This window comes from Oncorhynchus gorbuscha, linkage group LG09 (assembly GCF_021184085.1).
Source record: "Oncorhynchus gorbuscha isolate QuinsamMale2020 ecotype Even-year linkage group LG09, OgorEven_v1.0, whole genome shotgun sequence".
In the NCBI taxonomy this organism is placed as follows: domain Eukaryota; kingdom Metazoa; phylum Chordata; class Actinopteri; order Salmoniformes; family Salmonidae; genus Oncorhynchus; species Oncorhynchus gorbuscha.
In genome coordinates this window covers 24579875-24597282 of record NC_060181.1, presented here as the reverse complement: position 1 = coordinate 24597282, position 17408 = coordinate 24579875, and the positions used below count along the sequence as shown (strand labels likewise).

Here is a 17408-nt window from a genome sequence, read left to right as displayed (position 1 = left end):
AAGTCAAGGTATTGGAGTGGCCATCACAAATCCCTGACCTCAATCCCATAGAAAATTGGTGGGCGGAACTGAAAAAGCGTGTGCGAGCAAGGAGGCCTACGAGCAAGTACGAGCAAGAACTCAGTTACACCAGCTCTGTCAGGAGGAATGGGCCAAAATCCACCCAACTTATTGTGGGACTCTTGTGGAAGGCTACTCAAAACATTTGACCTATGTTAAACTTTTTAAAGGCAATGCTACCAAATACTAATTGAGTGTATGTACACATCTGACCCACTGGGAACGTGATGAAAGAAGTTTAAAGCTGAAATAAATCATTCTCTCTACTATTATTCTGACATTTCACATTCTTAAAATAAAAAGTGGTGATCCTAACCGACCTAAGGCAGGGAATTTTTACTAGGATTAAATGTCAGGAATTGTGAAAAACTGAGTTTAAATGTATTTGGCTAAGATGTATGTAAACTTCTGACCTTAACTTATGACAAAACATTTAGTTTCACTGCTCTAATTACGTTGGTAGCCAGTTTATAATAGCAATAAGGCTCTTCGGGGGTTTGTGATACATGACCATTATACCACGGCTACAGGCTGTGTCCAGGCACTCTGTGTTGCGTAGTGCCCAATAATAGCCCTTAGCCATGGTATATTGGCCATATACAACACCTCCTTGGGCCGTATTGATTTATGGAACAAAAGGAACATTTGCTCTCTAACTGACATCATTTGACATCATTTGACATCATTTGAGTCAATTGGAGGTGTACCTGTGTATGTACTTCAAGTCCTACTTTCAAACTCAGTGTCTCTTTGCTTGACATCATGGGAAAATCAAAAGAAATCAGCCAAGACCTCAGGAGAAAAACAATTGTAGATCTCCACAAGTCTGGTTCATCAACTGCAGACAACTCATATTTGCATGATTTAGCTTATTCATAATGAATTAATCATTAACGTTTGCTTAATTCATGTGACCGACCAATACTGGGTCATGCATGTGACATACCAATAGATCACGAGGCTTCTTCTCTCTAAGCTGAGACCTTGAAACTGAGATATCCCTTTCTCTAAACAAGGTTCTGGGTGTTGTCGTGGTAATTTCCTGTATTACTAAATGATTAGAGTTATAAACCACACACAAGTCAGAGTTATATTTAAACTTAATCTTTAATTATATGAGCTTCACCATAGCCATTTGACTCTCAGATCAATTCAGAGTCTGTAAATGAATTCTGAGAGTCCCAACATAATGGAAACTGAGATCTTTTATAGCAAAGATACACCCCTCCCCTCTCAACTTACTTTGTGACAGTGTGACTGTTTGAGGTTGTGGGCAGGTGTATTTTATATTGATAACAAGTTCAAACAGGTGCCATTAATACAGGTAACAAGTGGAGGACAGAGGAGCCTCTTAAAGAAGAAGTTACAGGTCTGTGAGAGCCAGAAATCTTGCTTGTTTGTAGGTGACCAAATACTTATTTTCCACCATAATTTGCAAATAAAGTCATTCAAAATCCTACAATGTGATTTTCTGGATTTCTCATTTTGTCTGTCATAGTTGAAGTGTACCTATGATGACAATTACAGGCCTCTCTCATCTTTTTAATTGGGAAAACTTGCACAATTGGTGGCTGACTAAATACTTTTTTGCCCCACTGTATGTAAACGCAGCCTTTGTATCTAACTATTTATGTTGACATTATACGTTGTTTTAGATATATTATTTGAAGCAGCTCTTCTACATACACAATAGAGAGATTTTTTTAGAAAACATTTTAAATGGAAATGTTACATACATAAGAGGGTGTAAGTGATCCCCTTAGAGACTTGAAATCATTTACATGTCCAGATGAATCACCATCAAAACAAGTAGTAATATGCATTGTAACCTGTAGGTGTCACTGTGGGTTTAGATACTGGTTTCTGAAAGGCCCTGTGCTATTTTATTAAACGTATTGATGGGAAAAAACTACCCTCAGACAGATCTCAGCACAGATGGGTTAATTTTAAAGTAACTATCAGATTTGCATATTTCAACTGCAACATGGAACAGTTGGTCTTTCCTAGTTAAACATGCAGTTGATATACAAAATACCACATAGTAGAGAATTGTTTTACTGTTTGAAGGGAGCATTTGATTTTGTATTTATTGTTGTAAGGTTTTAGATGGGATTCTTCTTTACTAAGGTTAATTGGACAATAATTGTGTTTTTTAATCTCTTCAATGTTTCTCATTGCATCTCTTCTTCCTTGGTTATTCCAGTAAGGCTTTGGGCTACCCTGGGGGTTCAGGCCCAGGTTCTGCTGTTTCGGGTTCTGCTGGTTAAGCCTCTACTGGTTCGGCCTCTGCTGGTTCAGTGTCTACTGGTTCTGGCTCTGGCTCTGCTGGTTCAGGCTCTGCTGGCTCAGTCTCTGCTGGGTCTGGCTCAACTGGTTCAGGCTCTGCTGGTTCAGGCTCTTCTGCTGGTTCTTCTGCAAGTTGGGGCTCTGCTGGTTCAGCCTCTACTGGTTCAGGATCTACTGGTTCAGGCTCTGCTGGTTCAGCCTCTGCTGGCTCTACTGGTTCAGTATCTACTGGTTCAGGCTCTGCTGGCTCTACTGGATCTGGCTCTGGCTCTGCTGGTTCAGGCTCTGCTGGCTCAGTCTCTGCTGGGTCTGGCTCAACTGGTTCAGGCTCTGCTGGTTCAGGCTCTTCTGCTGGTTCTTCTGCAAGTTGGGGCTCTGCTGGTTCAGCCTCTACTGGTTCAGGATCTACTGGTTCAGGCTCTGCTGGTTCAGCCTCTGCTGGCTCTACTGGTTCAGGATCTACTGGTTCAGGCTCTGCTGGCTCTACTGGTTCAGGCTCTAGCTCTACTGGTTCAGGCTGTGTGGGTTCAGGCTCTACTGGTTCTGGTTCTACTGGTTCAGGCTCTACTGGCTCAGGTCCTGCTGGCTCAGATTCTGCTGGTTCAGGCTTGGCTGGTTCAGCCTCTGCTGGCTCTGGCTCTGCTGGTTCAGGCTCTGCTGGTTCAGGCTCTTCTAATGGCTGAACCTCTGCTGGTTCAGCCTCTGCTGGCTCTGGCTCTGCTGGTTCTGGCTCTGCTGGTTCAGGCTCTGCTGGTTCAGGCTCTGCTGGTTCAGGCTCTTCTGCTGGCTGAGGCTCTGCTGGTTCAGGTTCTGCTGGTTCAGCCTCTGCCGGCCCTGACTCTACTGGTTCAGGCTCTGCTGGTTCAGGCTCTTCTACTGGCTGAGTTTCTGCTGGTTCAGGCTCCGCTGGTTCAGGCTCCGCTGGCTCGGGCTCTACTGGTCCAGGCCCTGCTGTTTCAGACTGTGCCGGTTCAGGCTGTACTAGTTCAGGCTCTTCGGCTGGCTGAGGCTTTGCAGGTTCCCGCTCTAATGGTTCAGGCTGTTCTGGTTGTTCAGATGAACCACTTCCTGGATTTCTGTTTATCTCAATGATGTTATGGATGAGGTCTGGACTGGGGAAGTCCATGCTGATTACCCCCAAGCAGTCTGGTTTGTTAGAGCCTGTCTGTAGTTCAACTATGAGCTTATTGAGCTGACCATTAACCACTTTGGCCACAGTTTTAGGGCCTTTGAAAATGGCTGTGGCGGAGGAATCGGTCAGTGCCAATGCATGACCACAATTCTCTTCAGCTTCTTTCAGATGTTTTGTGATCTTCTTCATCTTGTTTTCAATGTCTTTGAATGTGTCGTCGCCTGTGACAAAAGTGTCATGGTTAAGTGTTCCAACATTGAAATTGGTACTCTGCACGAAGATGATCTTCCCCTTTGCTTCTTGCATTTTAGGGACAAATGTCTTTGTCCATATTCTATCTTCAGAATTCTCAATCAATGTTTTGATACATTTTCCAGCTTTTTTCATGCTTATTCCTTGCAGTGTCACTCTCAAAAGCACAGACTCACTTCCATGTTTGTCCAAGAACTCCCATAGAATGTTCAGCACCTCATGGAACTTGGTGTGTACTAAATGCCCATCCATGACATCAAGGATGTTGTGGAACATACTGGCCTCTACACGTATATCAAAGTACCGCAATCCTGCTTTCAGCTGGTTCTCCAAGGTCCAAGCCTGACACTGTATAAGTGGTCCACCGTACAGAGTTAGGCTCTCATGAGTTCCGGGGATAGTAACAGCTGAAAGGAGTTTGTCATCAGGTATAGACTCCATCCACTTTTCCTGATAAGAGTTTTCATTAAGTGTTGAGTCGTCACTAAAACCTATATGTTCAGGCTCTGCTGGTGCAGGCTCTACTGATTCAGGCTCTTCTGAGTGCTCAGATGAACCACTCCCTGGTTTTCCATTGACCTCAATGATGTTATGGATGAGGTCTGGACTGGGGAAGTCCATGCTGATTACTCCCAAGCAATCTGGTTTGTTAGAGCCTGTCTGTAGTTCAACTATGAGCTTATTGAGCTGACCATTAACCATTGTGGCCACAGTTTTAGGGCCTTTGAAAATGGCTGTGGCGGAGGAATCGGTCAGTGCCAATGCATGACCACAATTCTCTTCAGCTTCTTTAAGGTGTTTTGTGATCTTCTTCATCTTGTTTTCAATGTCTTTGAATGTGTCGTCGCCTGTGACAAAAGTGTCATGGTTAAGTGTTCCAACATTGAAATTGGTACTCTGCACGAAGACGATCTTCCCCCTTGCTTCTTGCATTTTGGGGACAAATGTCTTTGTCCATATTCTATCTCCAGAATTCTCAATCAATGTTGTGATACATTTTCCAGCTTTTTTCATGCTTATTCCTTGCAGTGTCACTCTCAAAAGCACAGACTCACTTCCATGTTTGTCCAAGAACTCCCATAGAATGTTCAGCACCTCATGGAACTTGGTGTGTACTAAATGCCCATCCATGACATCAAGGATGTTGTGGAACATACTGGCCTCTACACGTATATCAAAGTACCGCAATCCTGCTTTCAGCTGGTTCTCCAAGGTCCAAGCCTGACACTGTATAAGTGGTCCACCGTACAGAGTTAGGCTCTCATGAGTTCCGGGGATAGTAACAGCTGAAAGGAGTTTGTCATCAGGTATAGACTCCATCCACTTTTCCTGATAAGAGTTTTCATTAAGTGTTGAGTCGTCACTAAAACCTGAACCACAAGGAGTTGTGAAAATCCTAGAAGGGAAGAGACATAACATCACATTTCTGTCAACCTACATTAACTAAATGATCATGTAATTTTGCTTTCTTTGAATAACTCCAGTACCATGTGGCAAACGAGCCTAATGCAAGCAAATAACTCTTTACTTACAAAGAGAGAAGACATAGGCATAGAGGGAAGCCCATGGTTGTAGTATTTCCAATGAAGCCAGTCTGGGAATGAAAAGAGCGGATGCACTTGTCCCATGAACTGTATAGTAATGACACACACAAGACAAAAAGTGAACTTACAAAACTTTTCATAACAATTTCCCATGTTAAAATCCAAGCTGTATCCTATTCAAAAGCTATGTTACAAATACTGCTCAGTCATTTTCAATCAGCCAATTAGTCCATGATATATACTGAGTGTACAAAACTTTAGGAACATCTTCCTAATATTGAGTTGCACACGCTTTTGCCCTCAGAACAGCCTCAATTCATCAGGACATTGACTACAAGGTGTCAAGTGTTCCACAGGGATCATGTTGACTCCAATGCTTCCCAAAGTTGTGTCAAGTTGAACCATTCTTGACACACATGGGAAAATGTTGAGCGTGAAAACCCCAGCAGCGTTGCAGTTCTTGACACACTCAAACCGGGGCGCCTGGCACCTACTACCTTAACCTGTTCAAAGGCACTTAAATATTTTGTCTTGCCCATTTACCTTTTGAATGGCACACATACATATTCCATTTCTCAATTGTCTCAGGTTAAAGAAGGATTTTTATTCCTTGTCTCCTCCCCTTCATCTACATTTAATGAAGTGGATTTAACAGGTGACATCAACAAGGGAACATAGCTTTCACCTGGATACACCTAATGTTTTGTACACTCAGTGTATATATATTATAATTTTTTTGTCCATGATATTTTCTTACCTCTACAGGTGTTTAAGAGTCTTCTAATCCCCCAGTTTGTATCAAAGGATGACAATGATCCTGTTCGTGGAACTGTCTATTGGATAACTGACTGTAAGGCTATTAGGACTACACCCACACTGCTCTGTGGCTCACAAATGTACATAAAAGATATTAGGAATTTGCATCTTTCACTGTACCTGTCCTGCCCTAAGTCACACACTAATACATCTCATGATACTGTATTGCAATAAGTTAATATCGATTCCAAGGAATGCATAAAAGATGACGATGAGAGAGTTGTGGGACAATATGGCCTTGGAATGGTTCCTTTTAGCAATACAGAAACATGATGAGTAGACACAATAATTAAACTGTAATGTTTGAGTACTGATCTCCCCTTTGATGATCATGGAAATACGGGCCAGTCATGAATGGGAGTATTTTCATATTGTAACACAGCCATCAGTGGCATGAAAGAAGCTATTCATTGCCATGTTTGATTTCAGGTTATACAACTTGTCAGGTAATTCTTATGACTCCTCAACAACAGGTACCAACCATGCTTGCATTTAACTTTTATTTTATATTTTGAATAGTCACTATTTATATGCAACATTTTTTTTAGGTTTGGCTTGACCATCCCCTACCAGATATGATGAGATGTCCTATCAAAAAAGTATCTCCCTGGACAAATTTGTTTCAAAGGGCATCAGTGGTGACCCGTCATTCAGGGCAGGTGGGGCACCTGTTTTTTTGGGGGAAGGGGGCTTTCCTGTTTTGCATGTTATTTTGACATTAATACATGTCACATATCAGTTTGCAAATAATGTAAAAAGATATATATCATTGAGGTAATAAAGCTGCATACAAACATGGTCTCTTTTTAGTTTTCTTGAGTAAGGGAGCTCCAAATTGCAGGTGTTTCAGCCTAGCTCAGTGCTTTCTGTGGTGGTGCGGCAAGCTAGCAGAAAATCCGGAGCGTTGGGCCGTGATTGGCTCAGTGTTCTGTCACTCATGGGGACACAAATGTCACTGCCAAGTCTAAGCGTAGACCTAGAAAATTCTAGCCACATGGATGCTGCCACAGAGTTACATTACTTCTAATGTGGCCCATCCAAGAATGCTCAAGGATAAAATGATGTCAAATCACCTTATCTACAGTAGCTTTGATTGGACTGATCATGTCAAGATCATATTTTCAAAATCTTAGCTAGCAGTCATCATCATGAATCCAGTCAACAATCTACTGGCAAATCATTTTTAATCCTTGTCATTTGAAGAAAAATAAGGAAGTGAAATTATTGATAAAACATATCGGTGCTCATCGGCCATTGGACAGAAACATTACACAACAAGTGGGAAATTGCAAATTCAACAATGAGAGGTTTGGAAGGAATCAGTGGCTAACTGTGAGTTCAAGACAACTAGGAAAATACGTTTTGAACTTTCATCCAACTCGGAATTATAAATCGGGTACTTAGGCCCATCTCTAGAGCTTGCAATTCTGGATGCAAATCTCTCATAAAAGCAAAATATGGTCAGCATCGCTGTGTGCTGCTGGTTATAACATGGCAATAAAGAAGAGAGAGAAAGGAGGGACCAGTTTACTGTTTTAAGTGGGATGCTGCAGTTTTGCACATTGTTATTTATCTTTCTTTGATATGGTGCAATATTCTATTATTATGTTGTTCAGATTTGTATTTATTTTGAATTGTTACATTTATATACACTTTGTTTATATACATTAAAAAGTTGTACTTTAAATGCACATGTGTAATAGCATCCTTCTTTTTTTACATTTATTTCAATTTGTGGGATGCTGCAGTTTTGAAAATGTCCCTTTGATGTGGTGCAATATTCTATTTTGCTGTTCAGATTTATATCGTTTTGAATGGTTAGATTTATATGCACTTCGTTTATATACCGTAACGACCCTGGGTTTATAACCGTGGATATCGACTCTGCCACTCGAGTATGCTGTTATGGGACAGTCGATTGGGCGCTGGACTTCAGGCTAGAAGATCGAGGGTTCGAGACCTGCTCCCTGCTTGTTTCATTACAATACATTAAAAATATATACTTTAAATGCAAATGTTTAATAGCATTACTTTTCATAACAAACCAATGCATTTTTAAATACATTGTGGTTAAGGTAGTGTATGATTTCATTTAATAATTTATTTAGAATTGTTTTAACACCAATCATAGTCAAACTACCACAAACTGTTTGACTTGGAAAAAAATATAACATATTTTTTTGAAAGAACCGTTTGGAAGCCAAAACAGTCGGCTCTTTTTGGTGAGCTGAGCCGAACGAGCCGGCTCACTGAAAAGAGCCGGAATGCCCATCACTACTGGATAGAGGTTGGTCTATGATGTGGTTCAATTTGTCTGATTGGTTGTGTTCCGCTGTGCCACGTGACTTTGAGCGAATCAAATAGCCATGTCCTGTGCAACTGTTGCACTTGTCCACTTTGTGATCGAAGAGCGGAGCAGAGGTTGAAGAACCCATCGACTAACTGTTACCTGGACTAGGCTAATTTAAACGGTCTAATTGAGCCTTTTGACATTATGCATTTACTACAAGGTTAGCAGATTAAGGTAGTTATCCACAGTCTCAGTACAGCACGGTCCACCAATACAGCAAGTGAGCTAACTAGCTTGCTAGCTAATCCTCTGGTTCTACAAGATGTCTATGAGAACACTTCCTCTAGTTTTTATTAACCTCGGCGGAGAAATGCTCTATATTCTGGACCAACGTCTTCAAACTCAGAATACCGCCGATGATAATACACAGAAAGGTAGTCTGAAACTAGATTATCATAGCTAGCTACTGAAGGCATGTTAGCTGCGCACACAGTAGGCTCCCAATTAATCCTAACCCTTTCTAATTAGCCTAACTAGTTAGATGACTAACCTCAGTCCCACATGAATAGGGGAAACCTATTCATCTGGGCCAGGGGTAGACAGCCCTGGTCCTGGAGTGCCACTTCATGTTTTGATTTAACCAACCTGGAAGACCAGGTGTTGAATTCAGACAATCATTGAACTGATCAATTAGCTCAGTTGGTCAGGTGTGGTGCCTAGTTGAAACTAAATCCTGCAGTACCTGCAGCACTCCAGGAACAGGGTTGCCTACCCCTGATCTGGGCAATTCTATGGTAACGGAGTGATGCTGAGACTCAGATTGTTTGCTTTAAAATGTATGTCAAACAAAAACCAATGATTGCAAAGTTAAACAAACAATAAAGCACGATGCACAATGACGACTGTTAACAATTTAAACAGAATATTTTACAAAAACACAGTCGAAGAACAGTGTCGATGTAAACTTTGGTAACAGAATGACTGCTTGTTCTGTCATTTTGTTACCAAACTTTGCATCTGCACAGTTCAAGTTTGAAAAAAGTCTCAGCATCACTCTGTTACTTTGCCAATCATTAAATGTATAAGTTAATTGCAAGTATCTTTGGTGTAGTAGCAGTTTGAATTTAACCCCCCCCCCCCCCCCTCAACATATTATATTTTTGCCCTCCTTAACATATTTATTTCCCTAAACATGACTTTATTGCAGGTGTATGGTCAGATGACGACAGAAAAAGAGGTATTTTCCTAGCCAGTCACATCCCTCTCCCCATGTATCCTAGCTATAGCCTGTATTCTGTACTACTGCACTATTAGTCAGTGTAGCCCTAGGTCCAATACATTAGTGAAAAAGTTATACAAGACAGCACTGCAATTCTATGATGTTCAACAATCTTATATATTGGGCATGTGTTGAATTTATCAAATTGATTATTGCTGTCACATTTGCAAAAAATTTTGATTATTTTCTGTACCTCCATTTTATCACCTTTATTTTGTATCACCTAAAATGCATTCATAACCAAATTTACTTTTTTTTACACTTTTGTTTTGTTCAAGTCCTTAATAAATTAACTGTTTCTGTCTGTCCTATCATGTCTATAGTTATGAATGACATCATAGCCACCATGTTCAGTAAGGCCTTTATGGAGGAACTACTGAAGCCTCAGGACCTCTACAGTAATAGGGCTCTGAGGACAGTGCTAACACGACTAGCCCATGCCTCCATCATGAGGCTCAACCCTGCCAGCATGGATAGGGTAGGCAACATACAGTAGACTAAAGGCCCTAATTCAAATAATCCAAGTTTAGGAATTACTTGATCATTTAAAGCCTCCATGTAGTCTGTTTACTGTAAATCATCACTGTATAGCTAATAAATCACTTTATTTCATGAAAATAACTCAAAATATATTTTTTTGCCAGTGAATTTACATACACAGCCCTGATTGGTGGATTGAATCAACCCTACCCCGCTTACCCCTTCAAAGTAGGAGGATACATATGCAAATAAAAGATGACTGGTCATTGGTCAGAATAATCAGATCAGATTGTGACTCCATGCTATGGGCCAAAAACTCCATCCCACCTGAGCAGACTGAAATTATTTTCAAAAAGGTCTTTCACTAAAAGGCATTATCATAATTTTCACAATTTCAGATTGTTACATTAACCTCATAGGGTGAAGACTGAAACAAAAGGGGAAATACGTTTTTGACTGCACTGCCACTTTCAATCTGCCCCTTTTAAATCAGCTGTGTAGTGCTAGGGGAAAAACTAAAGCTGTGTTCGAATACCCATACTAACATACTGTGTACTATACTTAATGAGTATATACTACATACTATATTAGTTTATTTTAGTATACTGTAAACGAACGGTATCATTTCAGTTGAGCGTACTAGAGCTTCGCCTGTCTACTGGAAGTTGATACTGTTGCTATGAAACCTCTTGCCAGTTTGTGAGCATAACAGATGACTAGCTAAACATATTATGATTTCGGTTGTGTTTGATCCGGAGTGCCAGAGTGCACTCTGGGCATTTGTAAATCTATAGCGAAAATAGAACAGACTCTGTTCATAAATTCGGAACATTCAGAGAGCGCACACTGGAAGCTCTGGCCGAGGGTTGATCTGAGCGTTCAACGAAAGTCAAGCACCCAAGCTAACTGGCTAACATTGGCTTGCTACTTCCAGACACAAATGAGACTGAGAACACCTCACTCTGACTATTTTACTCACCCTAGCAGAGCTGGTTAGGCTGTTTTCATATTGTCTAGAGCGTTGATGACTAACTATGCTGCTGGCAACAATTTTTTTTGCCGGCGTTTACTAACACCGGCCATATTCAACGGGTGTTGAGTGTTCGTAAATTCATCAGTTATTCTGGGCAAGAGTGCTCTGAAATTGGAGTAGAATGGTGTGAATAATCAAGTCAATAAACGTTGGGTAGTTAGTTAGATAGCAGATAGCTAATAATACTGCCTGGCAAGTTGGGCGTATTTGTAGCCAACTAACGTTAGGTAGCTAATATTAGCTAACATATCGGTACCTACTGCTGTAAAGCTATGCGGTTCGTAAGGATAGCGTAGCTAACAAATTGTCAGCCAACACAACGTGTAATGTAACTTATTTGAAAAGTCATTACTTTTTTACATTGCTCAACATTTAACATGTTTCATAGTTGGTTAAAGCAATTAATTTGTATCCGCTTTTGTAGGACTTCGGCTGCATATTTTCTGCCATTTTTTTCAAATCTGAAAACGTGACGCCATGCCCATTTTTAGAAGAATTGCATTATGGGCCATAAAAGCACGGCAATAGTGTCCACTGCATGTATACTTCGAATTTTGGCGAATTTAGTACGACATCCAGGAACTTTTGGCATACTAACTATATCCATACTATGACCAATAAGCATACTAAACTCAGCAAAAAAAGAAACGTCCTCTCACTGTCAACTGCGTTAATTTTCAGCAAACTTGACGTGTTAATATTTGTATGAATATAACAAGATTCAACAACTGAGACATAAACTGAACAAGTTCCACAGACATGGAATAATGTGTCCCTGATGAAGGCACCTGCAAGTTCTCTGACATTTCTGGAGGGAATGGCCCTAGCCCTCACCCTCCGATCCAACAGGTCCCAGATGTGCTCATTGGGATTGCGATCCGGGCTCTTCGCTGGCCATGGCTGAACACTGACATTCCTGTCTTGCAGGAATTCACGCACAGAACAAGCAGTATGGCTGGTGGCATTGTCATGCTAGAGGGTCATGTCAGGATGAGCCTGCAGGAAGGGTACCACATGAGGGAGGAGGATGTCTTCCCAGTAATGCGCAGCATTGAGATTGCCTGCAATGACAACAAGCTCAGTCCGATGATGCTGTGACACATCGGCCCAAACCGTCACCCCTGGTGAGACAAAACCGCGACTCGTCAGTGAAGAGCACTTTTGCTAGTCCTGTCTGGCCCAGCGACGGTGGGTTTGTGCCCATAGGCAATGTTGTTGCCGCCTTAAGCCCCCAGTCTAGCCTCTCTTTTTAATTTAAAAAAATATATTATTTATTTTTTACCTTTATTTAACCAGGCAAGTAAGAACAAATTCTTATTTTCAATGACGGCCTGGGAACAGTGGGTTAACTGCCTGTTCAGAGGCAGAATGACAGATTTGTAGGGGTTTGAACTCGCAACCTTCTGGTTACTAGTCCCGCTCTCACCACTAGGCTACCCTGCCGCCCTCTCAGCCTATTGCAGACAGTCTGAGCACTGATGGGGGGATTGTGTGTTCCTGGTGTAACTCAGGCAGTTGTTGTTGCCATCCCGTACCTGTCCCGCAGGTGTGATGTTCGGATGTACTGATCCTGTGCAGGTGTTGTTACACGTGGTCTGTCACTACGAGGATGATCAGCTGTCCGTCCTGTCTCCCTGTAGCGCTGTCTTAGTCGTCTCACAGTACGGACATTGCAATTTATTGCCCCGGCCACATCTGCAGTCCTCATGCCTCCTTGCAGCATGCTTAAGGCACGTTCACGCAGATGAGCAGGGACCCTGGGCATCTTTCTTTTGGTGTTTTTCAGAGTCAGTAGAAAGGCCTCTTTAGTGTCCTAAGTTTTCAGAACTGTGACCTTAATTGCCTACCGTCTGTAAGCTGTAGTGTCTTGACGACTGTTCCACAGGTGCATGTTCATTAATTGTTAATGGTTCATTGAACAAGCATGGGAAACAGTGTTTAAACCCTTTACAATGAAGATCTGTGAAGTTTATTGGATTTTTTCTAATTATCTTTGAAAGACAGGGTCCTGAAAAAGGAATGTTTATTTTTTTGCTGGGTTTATATACTCAATTCACATCACTAATAGTGAGGTTAGTATGAGTATTCGAACACAGCTTAAATGTGAAACACTGCGGCCTATCCCTTTCACTCTCGACCACTAGGCCCGTCAACAGGCCCCTTTCAAATATGAGTAGATTAGAAAATACTGGTCATGCCATCTTATATGGCATTCAACGTACCGTAATTTGTGTTTTCTTTTGTCTGCTGTTTTCTGTATAGCTTTATGAATTGATGGTGATGGCTTTCAAATACCAACTCCTGCTGTGTCCACGTCCCAGAGACCTGCTGATTATTTCATACAATCACATAGACGCCATCCGGGAGTTTGTGAGAGACACCCCCAGTGTTCTCAACCAAGTGGACGAGACACACCGAAAGATCATTGAGGTACGGACCTGTCACTGGCACTCTATTCCCTATATAGTGCACTACTTTTGATGAGGGCCTATATGGCTTTTTTTTTAAACAAAAAAGTATCATGTTCGAGTGATCTGTGTACATGCTCGCAACAAAAAGCCCTGTAGCAGACAGCTATACACTGATGTCAGGACCTTGACAAACTTAGCACTGAGTAAGTGTTGACAATGACAACACAAGATTGATGGCTATAGCTATACTCAACAAGTATATTATTCCTCTGGCTTATTCTATCTAGCTCTGTTTGTGATATTTTACCTTGCCTCTCAAGCTTGCCAGGTAATCAATCTTCTGACACCTGTGATGATGTAGACAATAGTGTTTCCTAATTTACATGAGCTGCATCTGGAGTCAGATGTGATCTTATTTACTTCTATGTAAACAAAACGGCTTCTGATTCAGAACTGCACACATAACTTTTCATGACATGATTGGGAAATGGGTTTATAGGACTCTGGTCAAAAGTAGTGCAATTTTGTAAGGAATTGGGTGCTATTTGGGACGCAACCTGATTCATTGTGACAGATTACATGCATGCTTTACCTAAACTACAAAAATATGGCCTTCATTTGCTGTCTCGCCCACATCCTGCTTGTAATGCCAAGCTAAGTCTGATGTACTCTTTTCTACTCTTCCTGTTTGTTAAAGGTGTATACACCCTTGTCTGATGGGGAATTTCAACTCCTCCGACAAACGCTTCTCATATTTCTTCAAGACATGCATGTCAGGGTAAGTCCCCTTTTATCTTTATCGGCTGTTGAAAACTAAATGTTTCTGTATAAAAAAAAGTAATCAATACAAAAAAATAGTATTTGGACCGATACTGCTGTTGACAAAAACAAAAACAAATATGAATGTTGTCTCTGACAGGTATCACTTTTCCTCAAGGATAAAGTGCAGAATCCCAATGGACGCTTTGCTCTCTCGACCACAGGCCCAGTGCCCCATGGGACAGAAGTCCCAGGGTTAATCAGGTAATCTACTTGGCAGTAGCCAATGTGGAGTCGCCAGAAAACGCTAAGATCTGTTTTTCAGGGATATAATATTTTCAACCTAACTTCCATTTCCCCTGAAAAAAACTGAAGTGGGAACTCCGCTCAGGCATCTTTCTATACCTGCTACGTTAGGTTAACTTGGCAGTAACGCGACGGAGGTGTTAAACATATTTGAACCGCTAGTTAGCGGATCAACTACCTGGTCTCCATGAGTAGTGACTAAGAGGTCATATAGATATTCATTGTAAAGGCCAAGAGGAATTGTATTGATGGTCATGCATTGCATGCTACAGTTAGTGGATGTATTTTGCTAGTCTGTTCCTTTTTTTACTAGTTCCCTTTTAGATGCGTTTCAACCTGAAGACATCAATGTAACCAATCTGAATTCAGGATTTCATCTCTGACTTCCTGTTATCACAGGATGTTTAGTAGCAATGGGAAGGAGTGGAAGAGATGGGAGTTCCCCACTGGAGGCAGTTACACCAGCTCCATCCGAGTGGGCTCCTTTGAGCGGTTTGGAGATAGAGTCACCCGAATTGGGACAAATATGTAAGTAACTACCTACTGCACCTGGCATGGAGGCTCGACCATTAAACATCAGAGTCGGAAATCTACATTAGCTGTTTGTTTTAAATCGATATGTATCTGTTGAATTCTAACAGGTACAGTGTGACTCAACCAGAAGAAACTCACACTTCCAAGAACTACTCTCAAAAGGTAGAACTCTGAACACACTTCATTCCACTTAAAGTGCCCTCATTTTTGTATCATGCATCTCAACGTAGGGGTGCTGATTTAGGATCAGTTTTGCCTTTTAGATTACATTGAATAAGACTACATGGACAGGTAGGACCTGATCCTAGCACTCCTACTCTGAGAGACTTGATCCATAAACCCCAGGTGTGCGTGCTTACAAGAACAGTAAAGACTGCCCTCTTGAGGCACTAGCACTTACTGTACATTTGAGTCATTTAGCAGACACTGTTATCCAGAGCGACTTGCATACATTTTTTCTACTTTTTCATAATGGTCCAACATGGAAATTGAACCCACAGCCTTAGCATTGCAAGCGCCAAGTGCCATGCTCTACCAGCTGATCCACATAGGGGGCAGTAAACCCAAGTAAACCAATCTGCAACCGAAATGGCACCCTATTCCCTATATAGTGCCATTTGGGATGCATACCCACTATATATACTTATTGTTCCACAGGCGAACTCTGAACCCAACCCCCTGGCCAAAGAGGAGCTGAACCTGCTGGCTCGACTGCTGGGTGGAATGAAGGTTCAGAACCAAAACACTGAAACAGGGTTCCGGGTCAACCTCTTTGCCACAGACCAAGAGGAAGAGGAGGCGTGAGTTCTCTTTCACTACTCGTGCCTTAGTTCTTTGTTTAACAGTGATTGTGATGCACATTGCAGCATCTTGATCATCTATAATTTGGTTTGATCAGAGCAAGTAATTGGTATGTGTGAAGGAATGATCTTTGTCTTCTACAGTGGAGCATCAGGAGGGAATGGGGATCAGTCATTCCAAGTGATTAATATTCAAGCAACACAGGTATGATGGTATTGAGTGATTTCATAGCAATTACAAACCGAATGCGACTTGCCATTCATCTGGCGTTTGTTCGCCGCAGTGTGTTTTAGAGACCGTCTGACTGCTGACATTTTCAAGCGTTCCTACATGTAGATCGGTTTGCAAATGACGGCTGGTACTCTGTTCAGAGGTGCTAAGTACTCTCGGCAGGCAACCTAGCATCAGACTGACAAACCAAAGATCACCATATCATTGGTGTGTATTCCTGCTCAGCTCTTTTACAATCTCCACTAAAACCCATTAAGCTCAACAGCATATCTGTATCAAGCAACAATTGTAGTTCATTATTGTACTGATTATGCATCAAATGAAGTGTTTTTTTCCCCCCCTCTCAGGACGTGCAAGTCAACACAGAACTGGCTCGGATCGTGGGAGAGTTTACCGGGGAGCCTGAACAGACTGAATCGCCAGAGGGACCAAGCAACAAGGGGGATGACCTGCTGGCCATGATGGATGAACTTATTGAACTATAATGTTGATTATGATGAGGTTTTGGTGGGTAGAGCTGTAAAATCAGTATTGTAGTTTGGGCAAGATGCCTATTGTAGTTTGGGTGCTTAATGTTACTGTGGTTATCCACTATACTGGTGCTGGTCAATCAATGCTTACATACACAAACTCAACATTACCTCTTAGGCCTGTTTGTTGGACAAAAGTTGAATCACGTATTACTTTAGTCTATCTTTTCATCCCTCTGGTGGTGCTATTTTGGTTTGTAGATTACATCTTAAAACGAGTGCAAAAAGTATAAGACTGTAAAAATAAATTAAATGTATTGTAGATATGAATAGCTGTTATGTTGTATATTTGTAACGTTGATGATTCTATGAAGAAAATCTTGTGTATATAGAGAATATTTATATATAGTATGTATGAGTTTTATTTTTGTATTCGGTGGCATTTCATATTTTGGTAAATTATCTACCAGTCATTGAATATAAGAAGCAGTTTTCTTCAATAAACCAACACTCAAGCATATTTTTCCACATTTATATGTTTGTAGATTTACACAGATCATGTTATTTTCTGAAGGATCCTCAGATCGCCAGCAGGGGGAGTAGTAACAACATGCCAGCAGAGCCATTTATTTCTAAAACATGTTTTCTTGTTAAGTCATGTTCTTACAAACATAGATGGTGTTACAGTACAAAACAGCCTTTGTTTGTTACAAAAACAAATGTG

The 17408-nt window shown here is 41.3% G+C and overlaps 2 protein-coding genes across 4 annotated transcripts; one reads left to right on the top strand and one right to left on the bottom strand.

The window, feature by feature from the left end:
* Window positions 1–1559: 1559 nt before the first annotated feature.
* LOC124043308 (vegetative cell wall protein gp1-like) lies at window positions 1560–6095 on the bottom strand. Of its 2 annotated transcripts, XM_046361785.1 has the most exons (4): window positions 6032–6095; window positions 5263–5361; window positions 5101–5126; window positions 1560–4221 (listed from the first exon to the last, which is right to left on the bottom strand). In XM_046361785.1, the coding sequence occupies exons 2-4, from the start codon at window positions 5295–5297 to the stop codon at window positions 2324–2326; spliced, it is 1959 nt and encodes a 652-aa protein (XP_046217741.1). In that variant the 5' UTR covers window positions 5298–5361; window positions 6032–6095; the 3' UTR covers window positions 1560–2323. The 2 variants fall into 2 exon arrangements, with proteins under 2 accessions (XP_046217741.1, XP_046217740.1); XM_046361784.1 differs by having other exon boundaries at window positions 1560–5126.
* A 2386-nt stretch (window positions 6096–8481) lies between these two features.
* On the top strand, window positions 8482–17202 carry LOC124043310 (protein OSCP1-like). Of its 2 annotated transcripts, XM_046361792.1 has the most exons (12): window positions 8482–8814; window positions 9588–9617; window positions 9983–10137; window positions 13435–13602; window positions 14281–14361; window positions 14503–14606; window positions 15048–15176; window positions 15290–15344; window positions 15840–15982; window positions 16127–16187; window positions 16320–16421; window positions 16562–16704. In XM_046361792.1, exons 1-11 carry the CDS (start codon window positions 8703–8705, stop codon window positions 16383–16385), a joined length of 1104 nt encoding a protein of 367 aa, XP_046217748.1. In that variant the 5' UTR covers window positions 8482–8702; the 3' UTR covers window positions 16386–16421; window positions 16562–16704. The 2 variants fall into 2 exon arrangements, with proteins under 2 accessions (XP_046217748.1, XP_046217747.1); XM_046361791.1 differs by lacking the exon at window positions 16320–16421 and having other exon boundaries at window positions 16562–17202.
* The last annotated feature ends 206 nt before the right edge of the window (window positions 17203–17408 follow it).